The 24,868-nt window shown below is 40.0% G+C and overlaps 1 protein-coding gene across 2 annotated transcripts in view; it reads left to right on the top strand.

Annotated features, from left to right (window-relative positions):
* The window catches only part of PITPNB (phosphatidylinositol transfer protein beta), a 62,316-nt gene that overhangs the window by 30,398 nt on the left and 7,050 nt on the right, over positions 1–24,868 (top strand). For both annotated transcript variants that reach the window (XM_060028278.1, XM_060028277.1), the window contains exons 8-10: positions 9,821–9,898; positions 22,667–22,777; positions 24,569–24,691. In XM_060028278.1, coding sequence (XP_059884261.1) covers positions 9,821–9,898; positions 22,667–22,777; positions 24,569–24,691 — 312 coding nt within the window. The remainder of the gene's footprint in view (positions 1–9,820; positions 9,899–22,666; positions 22,778–24,568; positions 24,692–24,868) is intronic.

Raw genomic sequence — 24,868 nt, 5'->3', positions numbered from 1 at the left:
TAAGTGACTTGGAGTTCGTTTTTTCTGATTGTGTAGTCTGGTGGTGTCGAGTGCCCTCCACCAAAGAGCTTTTTTTCTCACAACTGATAGAGACCAGTGCTGGGCTCCAGGGTGCCTGCAAAGTCCGGGTTCAAAGGCTGACAAGATGGTAGATTTGGAGTGTAGTACTTTACTAAATGAAGAGCCCCCACCGTTTAATTGCGTATCCAAAGGCAGTAATGGGATTGCTGGGCTCATCCAATCCACTTGTAGGAGTCCCGTGGTGATGGTGGTCTCCAGGAAAATGAATTGGCTTTTAAAGTTTGTGCTTTTTGCTTGTTCTTTCCAGCACTGGCCATTTGTTCTCCGGTTATGATCCATTTGTTTGGCGAATGTGTTTTGGTGGGCCCGTTTTAGTTGAGAGCAGAAGTACGCTAAGCTGTATCTGATTTTCTGAAATCTTGGTTGCCTTTGGAAATGAACATGTAAGACTTGCCTTTTCCACCCACTTAGCTGTTGTCACTTTGAACACCATTCCATTATTTGAGTATTGAACAATCTGGCACTTCATAATTGTTTTAAACCATGAGTATGTATTGTTTTAAAGTTACTGCTCGTTTTAAACATACTTTTTTCCTAAATGTCAGCCATGGAAAGCTGATGAAACTTGGTTTCATTTATTTAGGCATGTAAGTTTTGGTCACACTTTTAAGCAGTGCTTGTTTCTTGCGCTCTAGGAAGGATTCGGGCATATCTTTTCTTTTGATCAGACATTCTGTGAGACAGTACCCAGATGTTACACATTTGAGTAGATAGTCTTGGCAACATAGGCTTTATTGCACTGCCTTTAAAAAAAAACTTCATAATTTTAAAGAAATGTAAGAATCACAAAATATGCTTTCTAAATAATCTTTATAAGATTAAAATTTTTTCTCTTTAAAATCAGAAACATGAAATTCGACTGGAAAAAGTTAAATATTTGATCAGACCATATGAAATTGTTAATATTTGTCAGCTTTTGAGCCACAAAAGTGACACTTTTGGGGTCAATCTAATAGACTTCAGAATTAACCATTGGTAGCTGATAACCCTAAATGGTCAGCGCTGACCGTCACTCCATTGTTGCCCACAGCTTTCACAGAGCGCCTGCATCTTAGATGTTACTTTTGTTCCAGCTGTTGCCTCTCACTTCCTAAGAAGGGCTTTCTGCCTCCCAGAGCTGTGGCTGCCCCATTCTTCAGCCGTGAAGAGAGCCTTTGTTTATTGGAAGTCTGTGGCCGGGCTCCAGCAAGTGCGAGGAGCCTGTGGTTGCCAGATGCTTCAGGTCTCCTTGGCATGAGCAGACACTCAACCCAGTAGAGTACCTCTCCCTTCTGCCACTAGAATGAACCTAGACACTCATTTCTATCTTGAAAGGGTGTAACTTATCCCCGGTATATGTGCAAGAGCTCCAAAAGCTCTTTATTAAAGTGTGTGCATCATAAAGAGGTGAGAGCTGTGATCCAGCTCCTGACTTGTAGTAGTAGCCTCCTTGACCTCTGGAAACTAAAACAGAACAACTCAAGTACAGGTTTTGAGGTAGTGGTGGTTTTGCTTTTGCTTAAGAAACTTCACTTGTCAAAGGCTTATCTCGTCTCCCTTCGCTGTGCTGTGAAGCAAATCATTGTCAAGATCCTTTTCGTAGTGAGTTACAGAGGGTGTTTTCTTTTCTCCATTCTCAAAGAAGATATAAATAAGTGTAAGCATGGTTCTTATTAAAAAGAAATGTGAAAATGTTTCCCACTTTATTCTGCTGCCTTACATGGTCAAGTACTCTGGGACACTTAGATTTGCATCCAGTGGTGGATTTAGAGAATGTCCTGTGTATTTGAAGGCATAGTTGGATGGCAGTGCCCTCTTGTGGGAAAAGAGCACATTGCTTATTTCATGCTTGCTTAAATCTTAGCAAGAATTTTAAAATTTCTCTGAAAACTCTGTGTGTACAAGCTTATGTTGCGGAAAATACTTTTTCCACTAGAACCTGTTATTGGTATTTACTTCTAATCTCTTCCATGATTTCAAAGTAAAAAAAAGGGAGGGTGGTGGAGGTGGTCAGGTGTGAAGTAGTTCCTAGGGGGGAGAAATTGTCTGGTAAGAGTTAGAAAATGGGTTTTTTTTTGAGCAGCTAACGGCAGATATTTTTAAAGAAATTAGCATAAACAGCTCCAAATCAAGTTTTTAAAGTCTGTTCCGTATAAAAGCCCTTTTCAGCAGTGTAAAGCCCTCAAGGAGAGGTTCTCTAGACCGAGTGGGAGTAAACATCCCTTAGGGTACTTGAGTCTTATCAAGTGATGAAGTGTAATCACATCACATTTTTGCAGTAAAGTTTCGTGGTGCCTGGGTGTCCACAGAGCAGCATCTGAGTCCTGGCTCTGCTCAGCCACCGTGAACTTGGGCAAGGAACTTCACTTCCTCACCCCCAGTGGCAATGTTAGTAACTTTGTTCCAAGGTTGTGAGGGTTAACTAGGAGGAAGTGTGTGCCTGGAACATAAGTAAGTTTTCCTAAAATGGTAGCAAGAATGATGCTGCTTATCAGATTTTGCTCTTGCTGTTAAAAAAAAAAAAAAAAAGTTAAAATTTTTTCTGCAATTATTTCCCATTTAGTGTTTGTTAAATTGGTGCTAATGGAATTAAGGGGGTCCTGGGATTTAGATGCAGCTGTGCCTGAAGCCCAAATCATGAACCAAAATGGACATTTTCCTGGAGAGGGCTCACCCTGTGAATTTTCAAAAGGACATTCCCATTTTAGTGTAAGGAATTTGATGTAATATGTTCTGTGATCTACTGTCATTTAAGGAAATAAATGCATTTATGTTAAGCAAAACTTTCCTAAACATACTGTTTATGTTTTAGGCATACGCAGTTTAATTTTAAAATATATATTTAACAATCATCTTTAATAAAACTGACTTGTTGGTATGTTGAAACTTATTTCATTGGTTTTAAGAGTTTAAAATGTCTTCATTTTTAAATGCTATACTATATAAACATATAATAATAAATATAATGTAACAGTAACAAATATATTGTATATTTGTGTATGAAACACAGGCTTATCCAAACCAGTAGCCTACTGACCCCTGAGAGGAGGGCTGGGGAGTACCCTCCAGCCCTGGGCTCTCCAGGAACCCAGCCTCTGGAGCCCAACTATTTAGTTTCCCTGCCAGGTTGTAGGAGATGGAGACTGTCACATCAGGCTTTTGGTTGTAACTTCTTTTCGTAACCGAAATTCTGAGTTTTTTTCTCTTTCTCTATCAATTTGCAACCTTCCAAAGGCTTTGGGGGTCTGCCTTCATAAACATGACAGTGTTGGCAGGCTCTGGCTGTGATTCGGACAAGATGAGAAGGAATGGAGGAGGTGATTACTCTAGCTGTGCTCTAGCCCAGCAGTGCTCTAGGCTGTGGCCACCTTTCAGCACAGAGCTCTGCTGACAGCGTCTGTCCTCCTCCCCTGTCCGCCAAGCTCGCCCACCCCAGGTCTCTGTGCAGCATCTCTAGGAGATTGAAAAGATTACAAGAAAGTGTTCTGTTTGGGTGTGTAGGTTTGACTGCATTTCTCAGTTCTCAGGGCAGTTGTTTAAAAATTCAGCTTTAAAGATTCATTGGTGGAAAGCCAGTAAGGATTAATGAGAGTGTTGAATTAGAGAATTTTTTTTAATGCAGTTTTGTTCCTCTGAGGTACATTCAGTAACAGAAACTAGGCCAACAAGTTATTGACAATTAGTGGTCCTTTGGGAATCTGCTTTAATGAATAGATAAGAATGATTTGTAATTAGCATAATAATTATATGCAAATGAATGCTTCTGAATTGCTCTAAAACACTTCTGAACTGTTTAAACAGCCCTCCTGAGATCTTGTTACTCTATTAATTTGTGTAGCAAATCTTTTTTTCATAGATCATACAAAGATAAACTTCAGTCTAGCCCCTGTCCGAATTATTATGAATTCCAAGGTGGTAGGACCTGAATTAATGAGATTTACTTATACTACATTAATGGTACTCTATGGGAACCTGAAAGGGTGAGGAGTCACTGGGGAGATGTGATTAAAAATAGGAAAGGAAATTGCTTATTTGAAAATAACTGTTGAAATGAGTTTCTTAAACAAGTTAGTAAATGTTTTCTCTTTACACCTCTGTTACTTGCAAAATTTAATGCAAACTTTTTTTTTTTTTTTTTTTTTAAATGGACTTCCCTTTTAGAGTCTGGCTTGAGTTTTCTCAGCTCCAGTTAGCTATGCACTGGGTCAATGGTGATAGAATCTGGGAACTCCTTTTTTCTAAGTGCCACAGTACTGGAAAATACAGGGCAGTGCTAATAAATGATGATGTTTGTTTATCTACATGTTTAATTCAGCTCTTTCCCCCATCCTGGCCTTTACTTTTAGGATGTGATTAGAAGAAATGAGCTTTGCTAAGTTGAGCAGCAATACCTGTGCATTTTAAACTTAATGATTATCTTTGAGCTATTTGAATAGACACCTAATTAATCATCTTGTGCTAAAGGAAGGCATTTTACAGCAGGCTGCAGGATCCTAATATCTCTCTCAAGTTTTTGTTTACCCTGTAGAATTGTTTCTCTTTGGGGAGAGCAGGTGTCAAGGAGTTGCTAGTGCATGTGGATTGGGCACTCTTTTCCTTTCCTTAGTTTACTGTAACCTCACCTGTGGTAACCAGGCATGGTTCTTTAAGCAGTTTCTGGTATCTGGAGCTCATCTCAATTTTTCCACAAGCTGTTAAGAAGCTCTTACCAGCCTACCCCCATCACCTCCTCACTCCCCCATTTATAATCATGAGTTCAGTCTGGCTCTAGGACATTGGGTTGGCTCAGCACAGATTTTTTACTTGCATTTTGGGGGACAGCCACTATGCTAAAAGATTCATAAAACTAATTTTTTTTTTTTTTTTTTTTTTTTTTTGCGGTACGCGGGCCTCTCACTGTTGTGGCCTCTCCCGTCGCGGAGCACAGGCTCCAGACGCGCAGGCTCAGCGGCCATGGCTCACGGGGCCCAGCCGCTCCGCGGCATGTGGGCTCTTCCCGGACCGGGGCACAAACCTGTGTCCCCTGCATTGGCAGGCGGACTCTCAACCACTGAGCCACCAGGGAAGCCCCGTAAAACTAATATTCTTTGTCTTCAAAATGAATCTGGTTTCTGTTGAGAGTTTCTATTGAGAACTGTAGTGAGTAACAGATGTACACCCAAGAGGTAGCCCAACTTTTGTATTCCAGTGACAGAAAACAGTTATTTATAAGAATTTAATTAATGTATTCTGTGGCTCTAGCATGGAGTCTCAGTAACCCATTTATTTACCATATTTTATTTTATTTGTTCTCCAAAGGGTGTCTTGACTTGCCTTTTTTACTTAAATAAGAGTTTTCAATTAAATAGAACTGTATTAACACTTATCTGAATCTACCTTATGCTGATACCATTGTGTTTTTCTGTTGTTCAGGCGCTAGCATTGGTGGAGCAAGCAGTGTCTGGGGACATTACACCTAACTTGATAATGATGGTTTTACTAAACCGTTCCTTATCCTGGCCAGGCCTCTGGGCATTATACAGACAATTAAAATTTGATCATAAAAATTTTTAAACACAGTGCACCTTAGCAATAAGATTTTTCTACTTTTAAACATGATTTTAAAACTCATTTTAAAAATACATTTCCTTGGCCTAGTGAATTTGCTTTCTTTTTTTTCCCAAGGATTACAGAAAGTGCATAGCAAATTCAGCCTTCAGAATACCCAGGAGCTGAAGACTCAAGTAGGCTACAGCTGTCTTCACCCACAGTATTCTAAAAGAACTAATGAGATGAGAAGTCTGCAGCTGGTGGCAAGCACAATAAACCATGAGCCAAGGGCTTCTCTTCATCAGAGCCTCCCCTTTCCCCACGGGATCCCAAAGGAGACAGAATACTAACAAAGCCAGCAGGCTGTCTCATTCCACACTATTGCTCATTTGCAGCTATAATTGGTAGCGGAGGTTGCATTCTGTATGCTGAAACTGTCATACATGAAGGAATATATTTGTTCATTGTGATACGGATATAAATCGGCCAGTTTTCATAAACAGAAAGACCAAACTAGCTACCCAACAATAAAATTGTAGCAAAAAAGATACTGTTCAAAAAATTAAATGTTTGTTATAGAGATACAAAACTGAGGTTGTTAAAACCACACCTGCTTCCTGCTTTTTAATATCTTGCTACTTAATTCAACTGATTAAACATTTACGTATTCAAACTAACATTAAAAAGCACAAAAAAATTCCTAGGTTTTGACAAGATGCATTATCCTCATCTGTCAAGGTTAAGGTGCTATTGTTAATAATTGGGTTTTGTTGCATTTTCAGTATATCCTTAATGTTTGCTGCTTTGTATTCAAGAGAAAAAAGTGGAGAGGGAAGACTTAGCTTTGGAGATATGTGTATATATGTGTATGTGTGATATTTTATATGCACACACTCATGCCTTATAGGAAAATCCACTTTGGTATCTCTGGTGCTGCTGCTTCTTGGTGTTTTTGAAATGTGTTTTGCTTATCTGGCTTTTGTGGACACCCTTCTGCTGTCCTCCTGTGTGCTGGACTAGAATGAGCCCAGGACAGAGGGTAAGAAGGCTTGTGTTCAAGTCCTCAGGTAGGTGAGCCATTGCCACCTTCTTGTTGGACTGTGGTTTCCTCATTTGTGAATTGAAGCGACTTGGGTGGTCTTCAAGGTGCAGTTCACCTCTATAATTTTGTGAATCCGTAGTTCAGAAAAGTTATCCAGTGAACAGCACTAATGATGAAGGCTCGGAAATAAACTTTCAGGATCAGTATATTAGGTCCAGAGTGGAGAACTTTCAAAGTGTTATTCCATGTTCTTCAGTTAATGAATCTATGTCAGATAGGCATTGAAAATCCCTTAAGGTGTCGCCGTGGCATGGAGCTGGGTGGGGTTAGGAAGGAGAAAGGAGTGTTGTCCAAAAGTCCATCTAATCCAACGGCTTACATTTTCACATTCACTGGTGCTGTAATCATGCTTAGACCCAGCTCCTGGGGTGAGTCACCCCTTAATTAGTTTACCTCTACATGAAAATAATTTATGCTGGTACAATTTTTAGACCAAGCTCGCTTTTCTTAAGTTAGTTCTGCCTTGGTTTATGTACTACCCTTATTGTATACTGTCAGCCCTACTGATACTTGTGTACACTTTGTTTTGTGGATTTTGCTTTTTCTTTCTCTCGGAGCTGGTGAGTTTAGCATCCTCAGAGATAGTTCTGCAGTCTCTATTTCGTCAGATTTGTCTTCCAGTTGTGCCATGTTTTATTGGCTTAGTGTTTTCCTTCTTAATGGTACATAAAATAATGGAGCATCCTGTAACTGGCAGCCTCTTAGATTCAGGAAATGTGGTGTTTACTATTCAACTCATGCCAGGCTCCATAATATCTTCGATTTTGTAAAAAACAAAAACTTGAGCATCATGCCCCCAGTAAGGTCACACCCCAGTTAGTAAAAAAGAAAAAAGGAAGTATTTTTCCTTCAAATGGGATGAACTGTTAAATGTTAACCACTGGTCAGACCTCTGGGCATTATACAGATAATTAAAATTTTATCATAAAAAAATTTAACACAGTGTTCTTTAGCAGTAAGATTTTTCTACTTTTAAACATGATGTTAAAACTCATTTTAAAAATACATTTCCTTGGCTGGTGTCGGTTGGTTTCAATTCTTTCTATAACTCTCCTCTCCATTCTCTGTTGGCAGTCAACATGTAGCCCCTGGGGTTTCGATTACCGTTTCTTTGTCTCTCTTGCTTTGCTCCCAGCTAGACTGATTTTCTAGGAGCCAGAACCAGGTGTTGGCTCTCCTTGTGTCCTTAGATCCCTTAGACTGCCTCTTAGCTTAGCATCCTGTGCACTGCATGGTGCATATGTAATGCACCTTTTCTGTGATGGCTGTTCAATAAATAGACCTTGAATCGAGGGAGAGGATGTCAAAAGTGATTATTTGATATAATGTTAAATATTTTCAGTTTTGGAGGAAACTGAGCTTATCTCTGGGTTTCCAAGCCTCTGACCTAGAAGAAAGTGGGGTTACAAGTATTTGTTAGTAGGACAGCTGATTTCTCACTGTGAATCCAGGTCTTGAGACCACCTGTACAGTTGATTCTTTTCTCAGTCAGCAGTGAAGTTGTTAATTTTTAGGGTGCGGTTCTAAATGGGAATTTAAGAATTCATGTTAGCTGACAGTAATTGAACTTTCTGCTGATGTGCCCAGACACACCAGCTAACTCCAGTTGTCTGACTCCTTGCAGTTGGCTCATCCCAGTTTGTCATTCCTGGACAGTGCTGACTGACCTCGTGCCTGTAGCTGCGCCATGTTGCGTATTTTAGCAGTAAGGCTCAGCATGGCCAGCCGAGTTTGCCTGCGTAATCGTCTTAACCCTCTGGGGGACCTTTTTGTAGCTTCTTAGAAGACAGCGGTTAGGAGTTCAAGGTCACACATTTGCCCAGTTATCTTTCTTTAAAGTTTTGTTGTCTACCCGAACCTCACTCTTCTCCTTCCTCACGTAATTTATTTATAACTTTCTCTTTAGGAATTATTAACATGTCATATGCATTTACTGAATAACTGTTGAGTCTTGATTGGCTGCTTCTCAGCATGTTTTCTTTGATTTTGAAAGTTTGTATTATGCCTTGGCATGTGTTCAGTGCTTGCACTGCCCCTATCTCTAAAACAATGATTTTTTTTCATATTGACTTGTCTGGGCATTTTTCTCAAAGTATGTGGTCCCTACATAAATGCTGTGAAGGACCCCTGGTTTAAAAATTCTGCTCAAGAAGAAAGGGGCTCTCCTTTTGTAGTATTTTCAACTGACCTCTGTTCACTGTTACTGTTACAACTCATTTCTTTTTTAAAATCTGGCTGGTAGCTCTTCAAAAGTAGTTTTTTAATTTCTATCTGTAGATTGTGTGTATGTATGTGTGTAATGACCAAAGAACTTTTGTAAAGCAGATAGGATTAAAAAGGTTTACTCCTTTCATGTTTTCCATTCTATCAGAAAGAGGATATTAAGGGAAAGAGTATTTACACACCAAAACCTCCTATAAAACCTAGATTTTAGGGCTGTTCCCTATGGCATGATATAACTGAGTCCCATATGGAGTCGTAAAGCCCTCGCTCACCTCACTTGGCATTGCAGGGCTGACATGAGTGTAGTCCCTGAGGTTTGCCTGTGTACCCATGGCTCTCCACGAACAAGGCTTTGGAGTGGCTGGCCTCCTAACTGAGGCATCCGCCACAGACCCAGCCGTGGCAGAGCTCAAGGGGATGCCACAGCATCCGTGGTTCTGATCAGTGTTCGCAGTCATGGGGGTTGCTCTCCAGCAGGCATTAGAGGCCAGTGTCTTCATCTAGGGGTGTTGTGAAAACTGGTATGGGTCGGCTTTATTTCTTGAGTGTGATTATATGTATATCAAAGTACTGAATATATAATATATCAAAGTACTGAAACTGTTGAAAAGTTTTGGAAGATTTCTTAGAGATAGCTATCCAGCAACCAGTCATGGTGGACTGTTAGTCAGGACTTTTATTACTTTTTATTATGTAGTTGTTTTGCTACAAGGTAAAAGCTTAAAGCAAAGAGAACCAAACTGAGAACTTAATATCGTTTAGAAACATTTTCCTGCGTTTATGCAAAGCACAGTAAGCCCCGTCAGTTTCTGTCATGTGTTTAGTAGCTGCAGAGGGCTGTTCTGGCAAGGTTAAAGAATTTTCTCTGGTTTTCTTCTCTGCTTCTGACTTTGTTTTGCTTTGCAGGACTACAAAGCTGATGAAGACCCAGCGTTATTCCAGTCAGTCAAAACCAAGAGAGGCCCTTTGGGACCCAACTGGAAGGTACTGGATGCTGACCTTTCTGACAGGCAGAGTCTTGGCAACAGAACACTTGACAGGTCCTGAGTCTGGAAGAGCTGGTGACGTTTAAGTGAAAAACAGAAATGGCACAAAAATAGTTTTATTTGTGATAAGGACTCACAGCCAGTTGCAGTTGGCCAGCAAGTCTGTGCTGCATTAACAAACAGAACAGAGCCAGGCTGTCACTTTCAGCATAATGCTATTCTGATAACTCTTAAAAGAGACAAGTGATTTAGTCTTTGGGGATTGTAATGTTCTCTTTTGAGACTTGAAGCAGTACAAAAATCCATGTTAAGTGAAGGTTGATAGTTTAAATTTAGTCTTGGTAAAAACTGAACAAGTTCCCCTTCCCCGGTCTCATGTTCCTGGCCTTTTAATAGTTACATTTCGGAAAGCAGGGCACCAGAGAACAATTTTGATGGCAAGTAGTTGTTTTCTAATAAAAAGCACATCCTTACTTTATTCATGGAAGTAAGAAAAGCAATGTTAGGGTAATAATTTAAATTGCTATAGAAATATAATGGATTTTAAAGACATCCGCTAAACTAAATGACAGCCCCTTAGAGAAGGCTTAATGTGTTGATGGCAAGTTATTACAGCTAATTTGACAGGAGAAGAGGAGCATAAAAACCTAAACATGCCCAGAGCAGATTTTCCACCAACAGCGTTTTACTTGGTAACCAATCTGTTTATGCTGAAGCCAGTCACAGGTCATCGATAAATGATGTCTAGGATTACTGTTACAGTAGTCCCCTATCTGCAAGCAACAACTAAATACTGTTAGTCGTTGCTTGCAGATAGGGGATTACTGTAACAGCCCCACAAGAAGAACCCAGTGAGTGGTTCTCCATGGGTGTTGGACTATTTTGGACAGTCTTGCACATCAATTAAAATGAAGAATGAGTCTGACTTTCTTCTATAAGAAATGATTCATAATTATTTTCACATTTGTTCTCTGGATAGAGTTTGGTTCAAGATTCTCAGTTTAATGGCCATGACTAGAGACTTTTAATACCCAGAAAGTGATATATGTCACTTAAAAAAAAAAATTAAGGAACAAGTTCAGTATGCATGTTCTAAATTTACTCTCATGGATTTAAAAAAAAAAATTCCCCACCCCTTTTCAAGATTTCTCACTGTGAACTTTAGAACTCACCCTGAGTCAGAGGAGAAGCCTTTCTCTGAGATTTAACACTGGCCTTAAAAGAGAGTGCTGTGCTAGAGCAGACAGGTGTCTGCTTCTAAGGTTGCCGTATCTTCTCAAAGGTCTTCTGGCCCCAATAAGTACCAGCTCTGTAGCTGATGATAGTTTTCAGGGAATAGAGGGCCATGCAATTGAGAGTTGGAGGTGGATTAAATGTTGAATTTTTTTCAAATTGTCAATTTTTCAGGTATAAACTTGAAAAGGTGATGCTATATTATGTGGTGGGCTATTGTGTCTGGGTGCACATCTTTCCTGTAGGACCTCCTAACCAGTTTTATAACAGGCAGCAAGGGTAGTTTGACACTATGACTTTTACCTGATTTCCAACCTTTAGGAACTTGGAATATGAGTTTTACTGCTTTTTTATTTATGATTTTTACCTTTTTAACTAACATTGCTTTGTCTTTTATTATCCATTAATGGTTACTTAAAATTCTAGAATAGGTTTCATTTTTAGAAATTGTGAAATTTTGCATTTTTTCAGGTTGTAGTATAGCAAATTATTGCCCCCATTTTGTGTGTGTGTGTGTGTGTGTGTGTGTGTGGTGAGGGGGTTAAACAATAGCTTATTTCTCAGGGAGAGCGCTGGCTGGTAGTGATACCATTCTACCTATTTGCCTGTCGGTTGTTGACTTGAGCCAAAAGATGGTAGGTGCAGCTACTCTCATAAGTTGGGTTACTGTTTAACTGAATTTCAGTGAGTTACTGTGATCTCAGAAATAACTCAGGGAGTCAAGAGTAAGTCAGAGGAGAAGTCTTTCTCTGAGATTTAACACTGGCCTTAAAAGCATCACTTACTGCTGAGATAGAAACTAAAGAGTAAGAAGGATTGACTAGCTGATGATACAACATACAGAAAAACAGGAACCTGTGGACTGACTTGCTCTTGTCAGCATCTCCTGCAGCTGTTCAGCAGGCCCTATTTGCCTGGCACCAAAGGGAGCACCAGGGAAGGATAATAGTTGAAGGTTTCTATACTTCTGAAATATGAGAATAGGGAAGAAATACATGGTACTTAAGGCAAAAAGGAAGAAGAAACCCTGTTCTGGTCCCACTCACCCAGGATCGTATAGAAGAATGCTCCAGTCCAAGTGCTGCCTGGTGGTTCCTCTGCCGCTCCAGAGGCCCTCCATACCCCTCAGCGGAGACTCACCTTACCAGCACACATTCCAAAGGGTAGTCACAGCTAAGTGCACACCCGTGATCGCTTTGAAACTTTCCCTTACTTATCCCACAGTGATATTTTCCTTCTGAATCATTGCAGTATTTAATGCTTGTCTGCACCAGACTGGATGAGGGAAAAGAAGCTTTTTTTTGGTGCCAGGCATTAGACAAGGTTGTATTCAATCTTCACAACCTTCCTGTGGGGTAAATACAGCTGCTTCACTTTATAGATTAGAAACTTGGCCAGAGAAATAGGGATAATAGTTACAGGAGAAGCGTCTGCCATTTCTGTAGCACCTGATTCAGTGCTAGTCACAGAGATGTGTAAGGCATGGAGACATAGCCGATTCTGGCTCTTAATCCAGAGATCCCGGCTCACCAGTCTGCACTGTTTTGCCCTCCTGCATCATGGCAGTTGTGTGGCTCTCTTATTCATGGTATTTTCCAGAATTTGATTCTTCTCTTAATACCTGTCATACGTTTCCAGTGGTCAGGGAATCTGTTAGGTGACAGTGGCACTAAGGGAGATCCATTAAAAACCCATCGTGAATCTATCACAAGTTGTGACTTAAATAACTTAACCCTAACTCTGAACCTCGGTTTCCACACCTCTAAAATGGGAATGATATTAGTAACTGCCTCAGAAGGTTTGTGTGAGGACTAAATAATGAATGTTATAATCCCAGCAGAGAGGAAGTGCACAATAAATGGTAGCTTTTATCATTGTTGTCATGCTTTTGTCTTTGGAAATAAAAATCCTCTATCATCTCCTGGGGTTAATGAGGTCAGTGAATATGCTACCCTATTTACGACACAGTTATTCCTTTTCTTTGTCTAGTGTCCAGGGTTCCCTTGGTTCTGGTGTCTGGGGATTGCCGAACATGTCCTGGTTCACCTGTCCTTACCCCTCGTGGTTATGAGTGCTTCATGAGCGCTTGACTCGGGTCAGCCATAAAGCAGAGGCCACACAGTTTAGAGAGCCTTTGCTAGCAGGGGATCACGGGATTGCCAGGGAATAGATTTTCGTATTACCTGTATGTGTTAGGAGTACAGACTTTTTTTTTAGTTTATGGTATGATACATTATTTTTTTAAAACTACAAACCCAGAGGTGCAGACCTTAGTTGTATACGTATTCATTTTCCCTCTAAAAAAAGAATTTTTAAAATCTGAGCATGTGAATTACATTTTGTTATTTAGGGTTCAACACTTGATTAAGTGACTCTGCATAGTAATAGGAGAGTGATTTATGACCTATAAAGATTTTTGCTTCAAGGCAAAATTGTGCATTTCTCATGGATGTAAACGTCTTCTGTGTAGCACCACACATGCACGTGTGTGTGTGTGTGTGTGTGTGCACGCACGTGTCCATGTTTTGGTTCATTTTATATTTCAGGGGTTGTGATGTTGGTATGACTACCGGTACCAATGGTTTACCCATTTGCATGTGGATTCCTTTAGCTCTCCAGTTTGCCTTCTCTGATGAGGTGAGGAGTTGTCATTTTAACCAACTGAAACAACACTTTTGAAGATTATGGCAAGGTCTCATTTTTTTCTTCATTTAATCCAGATGCCTCATGAAGACTTCAGCCTCTATGTCTACATATATATGATAGTTAATAATTGGGCCTATAAAGGTCTTTGTAAGAGGCTTTGCCGAAGCATCTGCAGAGCCCTTACAGTGCTTGACATGTGTCTGAACGTTGGGGTATTAGGGGATCAGGTCGAGTAAAGAAGTTGATGCAGAAATTGTGGTGGCTTTTGTATTATCTTTTTATATGTCTTTATATAAATATTCTCTTTCTAATCATAAAGACACGTGCAGTTTGTCTTCTGTGTCAGTTAGTTCAATTTTATGTAAAGGCTCTGGCAGTTGGAGCTTGGCCTTGCAGAGCAGTTTGTTGTACAGTTCACCTGCGCGGTCACGCTTTAGATTCCTTTTGGACTTATGGCGGAGGCCGTTCTGGATTCTCCAGGCCAGTGGAGGGCAGCCATCTCTGGGTTATGGGGATGCTGATTTGTTTCCTGCTGTGCTGCCAAGACTCCTTTCTCTTCTCCCCCCACACCTGTGAAAAGAAGGCAGTTTTGGTTGTCTGTGGCCTAAAGTAGAGATGCCACAAGGTTCTGTTGGCTGGGGATGGGAAGAATGGAAGTAGGGGATGAGGGAGAATTTGAAACCCCTCAGTGGCAATCTCTCTGAGGTAGAGACCGGCAGGAAGGCAGCCCAGATCATCCATCCTCGTCCTCTAGAGGCTAACGAGCACTGTCTCTTACTGAGCCGCCCGAGGAGGAGGAGGGCTGAGGGCGCTCTCCTGTGTCTTCATCTAGACCTGGCTCTGAGTCCAGGAGAGATGTGAAGGCATTTTAAACGTGCTCCCTTCCTGTAATCTCACGTTTGAAACCCCATAGTGGGTGGTATAAAGAGGCTTAATAATTAGTTTCTAGTTGACCACACTGTGGCTTATGTATACTAAAGCAGACCTTAGAACATGGCTCATTGTTTTTGAGTACTTGGTTTGGCAACTAGGTTTTTAATTCAGTATAAAAAATAGGCATTTTGCCCTTAGTGTGTATCAATTATGCAACTCCTAAGAGGACACCAAAAAAGCCGTTCTGTGTCTTCCAGAAGCTAAGTGCCCCAGGAGCGGTACATGATTAGTTCTAGCTTTATCTCGGGTACCGAATGCCTCTGTTCTCAGGCAGAGCCGAAGGACTAGGCGTGGACGGATGGGATGTCTCACTCAGGTTCAAGGAGTGATTTGACAGGATGGGCCTCTTGCGGAGTGTCTTCCTGACAGTCTGGGCCATAAAGTTTTCATGAGTTTCACTTGAAGCGTGAATTTGTGATTTCAGTTGTATTTGGTGTCACTCCTGGAGTAATTGGACACAAGCATGAAGCACATGCTCAGTAAAGTTCTGATTAGTAAAATGGGTGCGAGCTACAAAAATACTAAGTTTGGAGGCATGGAAAATGTGACTGATCATTCTCTCACAGGCAGTAAGCTTTACTGTCTATTTTTGTGAAATTAGTTTAACCTACGATTAGTTTAATCTTTTGAACTTTATCCCACGTTTACTTCTTCCATTTAACAGTTAGCACTTGCCCAACCAGTTAGGAATCTCCTGCCCTGAACCCTTCCGAGTCCTTTGTTGATGACCTGCTCATGGAACTTGGTGTGTCCTGCGTCAGGGTGGCGGTTCACGGGTTCATACTCCCTTCCTTCCCCCACCTCCTCGTCCCCCCGTCACTCTCTGAACTCTCAGCCGTAGGCTCTGTGTCCGGCTCACTTGGTATGTGCAGTGCTGAGCACGGGGTTTGCTCATAGTAGATACTTACAGATACTTAGTAAGTATTTGCTGAATTCAAGTTAACTATCTTAAACCAAGTAAAAATCAGTGTTGGACTTGCCATGTACTTACAGAGAATATAATGTCCAGTGTTGGTCTGTCCAAATGGCTACCAAAATCTAAACCAAATTGAGGGAATGGCTGTGAATTGTAGCATCAGGCTTTGCTTGAAATTTCGGTACACATACTCCACATACATTCTGTAATCGTGTGTTGATATTTACTGATGGGGGCGCTGGCAACAGCCACAGCAGTGCATTTATTTTTAACTTTCTTAGTGAACTCTGGGTTGGAAACTTAACATTACGAAATCAGCAGCTGAAATTGAGCGTTCAGATTGCCTAAAATTGAAAAATTGAAATATGAAGGGAGCATGAGCCTTATAAAAACTGCTGTGTCCTTGCAAAATATTAACGCTGGTTAGATGTAACTTATACCTATTCTGTCTTTATCCCAACACATTTTAAATAGGAAAAAGTGTATGTGCAGTTGACATGTATGATGAAGCTGTGAGAGGACTACATTTTTAGGAAATGAGTTTGCAGAATGCCTTTGGGTGGTTTTTTCCCCCCTCTTTTGCATTTGTGTGTATTTGTTTGTCACAGATACGAGGAAGTAGTTCTTGTGGAGAGCATGGGCTGATTGCTCACCGTTCCAATTAAACACCCTGCGTTTTGTTTAGTTACGTTGTGTGGCTTCAGTATACATTACTCTCCCTTAGGCCTCATCCACATACCTCAGAGTAACCTAATATGTGTCGTTAAATTAAAAACATGATTTGAGCTTAGGGGTTTCATTTATAGTTAGAAAAGTGAAATGTAAGGAATTCAGTGAATACACAAACTATTTAAATACAATTTTGGAAACATTTCACAGCGAGCTAGTATTACAGATGAAATTTAAAATCGTGTAGAGATGGGTGATCATTTTGGGTTCTTATGTTAGCCCATGACTTTATTTTTTATAGAACTTCTGATTCTTATCTTTTGGAGACCAACCATTCTTTACCTTTTATTTTCGATTGTTTTTTTAAATTTTCATGCTATAATCTGTATAAAACTTGTATTTTCATTAGCAGAATAATTTTATTTACTGCTACACTAGGTTAGGAAGTGTTAGGTTTGGGCTGGATTGGAATTAGGTGTGAATGATCTGAATTCAGATTTTGCCTTTATTTGCTTTGGGGTTATTTTTTCAAATGATGGAGGAGGAAAGAATCAGAAAACATTTGTATTGTTTAAGGCCAAAGAGGAAACTTTGCTTTGCGCCAGCAGCAAGCTCCCTGAAGGCTGAAACTCCTTTGGGTTCTCTGGATTCTAAAACACTGCTCTGAATGTGGGGTCGCAAATACTTGTCCCATTGAGATTTTTCACATTTTTTTAAAGGTTACACATTTTTTCACAAGAATACTTCTGATAACTCTGAAGCTGATAATACTTTACATGTATACCTTGTTTTTGCTTTAGAAGTTTAAGATGAGGAAAAATTAAATGTGGGCTGAGCTAAAGTTACGTATTAAAGATCTTAATTCAGCTTTTAGCTTGATTTTATTTAGCTTTGATTTATGAAACATCAAAAAGAAAAGAAGCAGGAAAATATTTAGATTGTTTATAGTCAAAGATGAATGAAGATTTAAAATAGTACCCAGATAATTTAGGGCGAAGTAAATCTTTGTCCTAAAATACTCAGCTGAAGGCAAAAACTTTTTTAGAGTCTGTTTTTCAAGCGTGTTAATTTTTTTTTTCTGATTATAAAATAATACATATTTATGAAGTTTTGACAATAAAAGTCAGTTGTAGTCTCAGCATTTAATTACCGCTATTTGTTATATTTCTTAATTCACATAGTTTATTTTGCTGTAGATGTTTATATTATACATAGATACCTATTTATATTGGTATTATGATTTTTTTTTCTTCACATTCTTTGAAAAGATGGTTTTTAATGGCTGTATGCATAGTAGCCGATTGCTTGGAAGAACTATGAGGTATTTCACCAACTCTCTCTTTCAGTGGGTGTTTAGTAAGTCCAAGGTTTCGCTGTTCTGAAAAAATCTAGTGTTATTTTCTTACCTGATGAATTGGGATGCATTTCTGAAAGTGGAATTATCAAGTTAAAGGGTATATGGTATATATAGGATACGAGCAGCTTTAAAACTTTTTAACTACGTAGTGTCAGACCCCACCCCAGAAAGATTATGCCAAAAGGATTCTTTTACCTTTTATTTACCACATGTAGTCAAGTTTACTATTTTCTGTGTCATCATTAAAGAGACTTTTATTTATTTGTTTGTCTGTTTATTTATTTATCTATGGCTGTGTCGGGTCTTCGTTGATGTGCCCGGGCTTTCTCCAGTTGTGGCGAGTGGGGGCTACTCTTTGTTGCGGTGCGTGGGCTTCTCAATGCAGTGGCTTTTCCTGTTGCGGAGCATGGGCTCTAGGCGCACAGGCTCAGTAGTTGTGGCTCGTGGGCCCTAGAGCGCAGGCCTAGTAGTTGTGGCGCATGGGCTCAGTTGCTCTGCGGCATGTGGGATCCTCCTGGACCAGGGATCGAACCGGCGTCTCCTGCTTTGGCAGGCTGACTCTCAACCACTGCACCACCAGGGAAGTCCCAAAAGAGACTTTTAAAGCTATTTTCTTAATTTAATCACTAGTTTTAAGACCACAGCACAGATTAAGAGGTGAATTGCATAAGTCATTTTTAGAATTGGGGTGAGACCTTAAATATCACATACATATTAATAATGATAGCTGATGAAAATATATAGCTTCTATGTTCTCATCTTTCTCCCAGGGATCTTTGAGATTGTGTTTCTGTAAGTCACCTTCTGTACCTCACACTAGAGTATTGATACTGTGGAGAATTAGGCCAAGAAATAAAGGCAGCAGGCTGTTTGTTCACTGGTTTATTTTTTTAATTGGTTTACATATTCTTCGCTGCAGTTTTTTTTTTAATAATTGTAAATTGGATGGAAAAGAAAAATCAAATTGAGACAATGTACATTTTAGATCCATGGAAGATAGCTCAGAGAACTGGTTCTTGTTGTCCCATCACTTACAGTTTTTAAACTAAATGCTATAGACCAGTGTTACTTTGTAAATTACCAGTAGTACTTTAATTAGTTTGAGCAGCCTGCCAAAGTCACTAGAAAGAATGTGAGAAACAAACTTGGGTAATTATTGAAGTCACGCGTGTGTGCTTTGTTCTTGGAGCCCCAGTTTGGTATAGGCATGTGTGTATTAAATTTAGCTTACTCTTTAATTAGAGCCATGCTTCATCCTGCTGTTTTTATAAAATGGTGGGGAAATTCTGAAGAGTTGGTGTTTTAGAAACACCCAGGGTTTTCATTTAGCACAAGGTGTCCAATGATTTGGAGTTTGAGAACGAAGCTCTCAGTAGCCCGTAATTAATAGGACCTTGGAATGTTCCATCTGGAAGGTATCTTAGGACTAATCAGTAGTGCATCAGAGGTTCTCAGTCAAGAGGAAATTTCAGCCTGAGTAGGTGGGCAGGAGGATATTTTGTTAAGCCTAAGCATATTACAGAATAAAATGCAAAATTATAGGAAGTTGTAAGACAAGCCATTGAATGTCAGGGACATGAGCTTACCCACTGCAGCCCTGGGCCAACCCCAACCCTCACACCCAACTCCTTCACCCCTGCTTTTAGTGGCACGTCAGTGGAAGATGAAAAGCTCTAGTGGAGCCCAGCCTTTGCTTTTACTGACAGAGAAGTTAAGGCCTGGGGAGGTAAAGGATCCTGCCCACGTTACATGGGAAGTTACTTTGCATAATGGGAACTGCAACCCAAGTCCCCTTACTCCGAGTCTAGCACTACCGTTTGGCAGGTGTACCTCACAGTTTTAAGTGCCTTATTCTACATACACCCAAATTGTATTTCATGTGAAATTTTCATGTCAGTGACACTTATTGGATTAGAGAGTGCCTCCACTCTGGCTCACTGCTTATTGAAAAAATGATCTGTAAAAGGCCAACCTTGTCATTATTTCAACAAGGCTGGGTACTGAGAAGCTCGCTACATCCTGGGGAAGGCTGTGGACTGCTCTTAGAGACACCAGAGCCCAGCTTAAGAGCTGGGTCTGCAGGTCAGGGACGGGATGGGGAGTTACAAATATGTGATTTTAGTCTGGGGCCACAGTGTCCACAACAGAGGTGTGTCCCTTCTGATAGGGATTGTTTGTACAAGGATAGTGGTTTCATCATTATTTTTATAGTCACTCTCCTCTCTACCAGCCACATGTGTGTCCTCTAATACCACCTAGCACAAATGGGATTGTAAATGGTGCCCACTTAATACTTGCTGAATTAAACTTGTTCATAAAGTATGGGTATGTGTGTGTGCACGCATGTGCACACGTACACATCCATGCTGAATTTTCACATTGGTACTCTGTTTAATGGGAAGGAAACTGGAAAACTAGAGCTGAGCTAGCCAAGTCCTTCTGTTGACATAGAACTCACCTACAGAAGGACTGTCTGCTGTATGTAATGTTTGTATTTAAATGCTTGTGATGTTGCCTCATTGATTTAATCCATGTACCAGGTCATTATTCAGAAGATGAAATGTTATTACAGAAGACATTTTCTGAGAAAAGTTGATCAGTCATGCAGGACTCTACAGGCTTTGAGTCCTATTAATAATACCAAAATAGAATTTTTTCATATATTGTATCATAGAATTCACTTGACACTGGAACATTATTGAGAGTTTCGGGGGGAAATGTGGTCTGGTTGCTATGATTGTGTAAATGAAGAATAATCTTGAGGTTTTAGAATAAGACCTAGAAGTTCATCATTTTAAAATTTTATGTACGTGTGGCTGAATGCAAGTAATATTTGTTCACACACAACGAACTTACTGAAAGTGGGGGGTGTGTATGAGTGCAAGCTGACAAGAAGTGATAGTGGCACACAGTGTGACTGACGCCAGCTCTGCAATTTGAGTGCTGTGTGAAGCTAAGAACAGTGGTGAAAAAGGGAAGAACGCTTGAAAAAAGGCTGCTTAATCTTTTCACTCTAATGTAGTTTTTATAAAAAGGGTCCCCATAACTTTCTACTCTTTTGAGAAACTTTATTTTAAAATTGTTTTGCAAATTCAAGGTGGTAGGTACAACTCTGTGAAAGAATAAGGGAGGGAGAACTAATCTGTTTTAAGCTCCGAGTCCCACCAACTAAGCACGGAGCATACTCTGCCTTATTTAGTCTTTATAACAGTCCTGAGACATAGCTTTCTTCTTGGAATTACACCAGAACTGGGGCTGAGAGTTTACTGGATGGCCCTTCCCCTAGACCATACCTGCAGTCCGCCTCTGCCATCTGGGATTCTTTGAACCATACCTGCCTTCCATGCTAGACTGGGAGCTCCAGAGACAGGTTGGTGGCTGCCTTTGCTCTGGGCCCGTCCCAGGCTCTCTCCTTGGTCAGCTCGGGAGCGGATCAGTCTCCCACATATACCACCTTGGGAGAACAGTGGTGCTAAGTGGGTCCATGGTGAAGACACTGATGTGTGCGGTGAGTTCCTGGTTCACCCCTCCCCCACCACTCACCCCTCTCCCCCAAGTAAACATGCTAGTATATTGTGCTTACTAGGACAGTAGCCTGCACTAAGTTTCACAGAAATCATCAGCAATACTATAGCTTGCAATTCCCCCCCCACCCAGTTTTTATAATGAAAATTTTCAGAAGCAGCCATAAAAACCGAAAGAACAGAACAGTAAACACCTCCATCTAGACTGGACAGTTGTTAGCACTTTGCCGTATTTGTTTTTTCCCTCCTCTTCTCCCTTTTCTGCCTCCTCTCTCTCCTTCTCTCTACCTGTTTATTTACTTATTTATTTATTTATGCTGAACCTAAAAATCCAGAGTAAGTTTTTATACTCTGGGCCTAGGGTGACATGTTTTAAGGATCCAAATTCTAATTGCTTTTTCATGTTTTCTTATGAAAGTAAATTGCGAACATTTTATTTTGTTTTTTTCTGTCCACATAGTCCCCCCTCTCTCTCCCTTGCTCTTTTTTTTTTAATATTTTTCCTTTTTTACCCTAACTCTTGATTTGATTCCCTACTACATTTAAACTATGAGTTGTAATGATTTATGGAAGTTAAAGTCCGGATGTATGGGATTTGCCTTCAAATACTTGATAATTATAGATCACTTTTGCTGCTACATCCCTTTAAATGTCCCCGCTTTCGGTTGAAAAATACCTCAGTTAATAAACAGTGCCCCAGACCTCCCTGGTGGTGCAGTGGTTAAGAATCTGCCTGCCAATGCAGGGGACACGGGTTCGAGCCCTGGTCCGGGAAGATCCCACATGCTGCAGAGCAACTAAGCCTGTGCACCACAACTACTGAGCCTGCGCGCCTGCGCTCTAGAGCCCGCGAGCCACAACTACTGAAGCCCACGCACCTAGAGCCGGTGCTCTGCAACAAGAGAAGCCACCGCAATGAGAAGCCTGTGCACCGCAATGAAGAGTAGCCCCTGCTCGCTGCAACTAGAGAAGGCCCGCAGCAATGATGACCCAACACAGCCAAAAATAAAAATAAATAAATTTTTTAAAAAACACAAAAAACAGTGCCCCTCCACTTGCCAGTGTTTGAAGACAAGAAGACGACTAATCTTCCTCATGGTTTTTTTATTGAGGCTCAATAAAATGGATGAGACCTCACCACATCCACGGTGGGAGTGCGATAATGGTGTTATGAGAACCTTTACGTATTAAAGGCTCACTATTGATATGACGTGAATTGAATTTGGTGTTTAATCTGAAATATGAATAGTGTAATTTGAGGCGGAGCACTGTGCCTATTAAATTGTAGAGCCAGGAAGTAACTTGGTCTGTGGAAGGAGGGTTTGCAGCAGGGGAATACTGCTGCTTTTGCTAAAATGATTTCAAATTTCCAAATACCTGCATTAAACACATATGAGATTGTAATTTTCTTCATGTACGTCTGTGATGTTGTTACACAACAGTCAATTTTTAAGTCACGATTGCCCATTTTCAATTTTCCTCATGCAGAAGGAGCTGGCAAGCAACCCTGACTGTCCTCAGATGTGTGCCTATAAGCTGGTGACCATCAAATTCAAGTGGTGGGGACTGCAAAGCAAAGTAGAAAACTTCATTCAGAAGGTAAAGTCTGTTCAGAGGATGGTGACTTAAATTTAGGTTAAGAGTTGAAGTAGCTATTAATGGTATAGTTTCTCTTTTGCCACTTTTTCCTTCTCGTTTAGATGAAATTATTGCCCCTCTGTGTAATTCCTCTCTGCCCTCCTTTTTCTGCCTACAAACAGCAAAAACAGATGCCAGCAGAGGTTTTAAGGGGCTTTCTTTGGAGAAAAGCATAGCGGTTTTTGGTGCAAAGTGCTTTTCTGATGGTTTGCCCAGCTCTTCTGTAGAGCGCCCTTTCCACGTCCAGCATGTCTCCAAGGGTACCCAGGGTCCTGGCACTGGCTGGAGGGAGAGGCCATGCCTTGATGTTGAGGCTCCTCTGTCCCAGCTCGGCTGATAGCCCCTGCACACAGGTCTCTCCTGACACACACTTTCTGTGCCCTGTGCAATTTCCACCTTCTGGTGGGATGTCTTCTTCAGAGATCCTCACTGAGAATAGTTACGCTGAACCTAGGGTGACATAATCTGAGGATCTAGATTCTAATTACCTCTTTTTTATGTCTTCTTTATTCAGCTGAAAGTAACACAAGTATTTTGATGTAGAAAGAGGGGAGAATTGCAGTTGCATAGAAACACATGGTTGTAAACGTGTGAGGAACATGGAAAGTTTCTTTGGTATTTAATTTTCCTATAGGGTGAATAGTTCATTCCATTATCATTATATAGAGGCCCCTGTTATATCTCTGAACTTCCCACAACTAGTTGCATCTGAGTTTCACTGTAACTTTTCTACTTTTAAACTGTAACTGCTCTAACATTTTTTTTAAAAAAGGATGTTACACATATAGCTGATTCACTTTGTTATACAGCAGAAACTAACACAACATTGTAAAGCAATTATACTCCAATAAATATGTTTAAAAAAAAAAAGGATCTTAAAGTGCTGGAAACTTTCATTATTCTTGGGCCTGCTTGCTGTTGGCCACAGTAGGCACTCTGTAAATACTGGCTTCTTTTCTTCCTCTTGGATCACAATAATAGATTAACAATCCAGTTCTGATAAATAGAAGGTACACATGTAATTGATAAAGTCCATCCTGTTCATGGAAAAAAAAATTTAAGTCGATTGTCCAAACGTACTAAAGTATTCACTGTTTATTGCACTTTTCTCGCTTCTTGGGAAAGTGTAGTAAAACTTAAATAATCCAGCAATTAAAGCCACTAATTATATATGTTAAAGCCACTAAATATATATATATGTGTGTGTGTGTGTGTGTATATATATGTACCTAATAACAATAGAGCAGAAAAATTAATGGAGAGTATATAAGAATTCTTAATTTAATAAAACATTTTATTCTAAAGAACCCAGAACTCTCTTCTTATGTACATGTTGTATTCTACATCACAATATTTCTTTGAATTGCAGAGAAGTTAAGAATGACAGTGTATGATTTTATAGCAGAAGAAATCAAGTTGACCTTTAGTCACTGACATTAGAAAAAGGTAAAACTAAGTCGGGTCTAGCAGGAGTTCGTGTTGGATCAGAATGCCCACCACATTTGTTTTCAGTTTCTGGTAAATCATTCTGCTTTTGCAAGGAGGATTGTTTCACATTTCAAAGGGAGATTTTTCTTTTTCTTTTGTTTTACAAAATGTTAATAGGACGGAATTAAGATTTTCACTAATTGAAATAGTGGTCTTTTCAAACCAAGAATATGTAGATTTCATGGGTTAATTGGGGCACATAAAGTTAATATGTTATGTTAGAGTTTTGCCGTCTTATAATCATTTTCTTCTTTGTTTTAAAAGCAAGAAAAAAGGATATTTACAAACTTTCATCGCCAGCTTTTTTGTTGGATTGACAAGTGGATTGATCTGACAATGGAAGATATTAGGAGAATGGAAGATGAAACTCAGAAAGAACTAGAAACAGTAAGACTTCCCATTCTGGGGAAATTCTCTACTTTCCCCTTTCTAAAACTGTGTGCTTAATAAGTATAGACTTAAAATTAGGAAAAGTGTTATTGAAAGCCATTTCTTAATCTCTATATCCTCAAAACCCAGTTTCTTAGACACTAATATCCTTTTATTCTGATTTCTCCTTTGTTG

The sequence above is a fragment of the Delphinus delphis genome, chromosome 13, assembly GCF_949987515.2.
Source record: "Delphinus delphis chromosome 13, mDelDel1.2, whole genome shotgun sequence".
NCBI lineage: Eukaryota > Metazoa > Chordata > Mammalia > Artiodactyla > Delphinidae > Delphinus > Delphinus delphis.
This window is presented reverse-complemented; position numbering and strand designations above follow the sequence as displayed.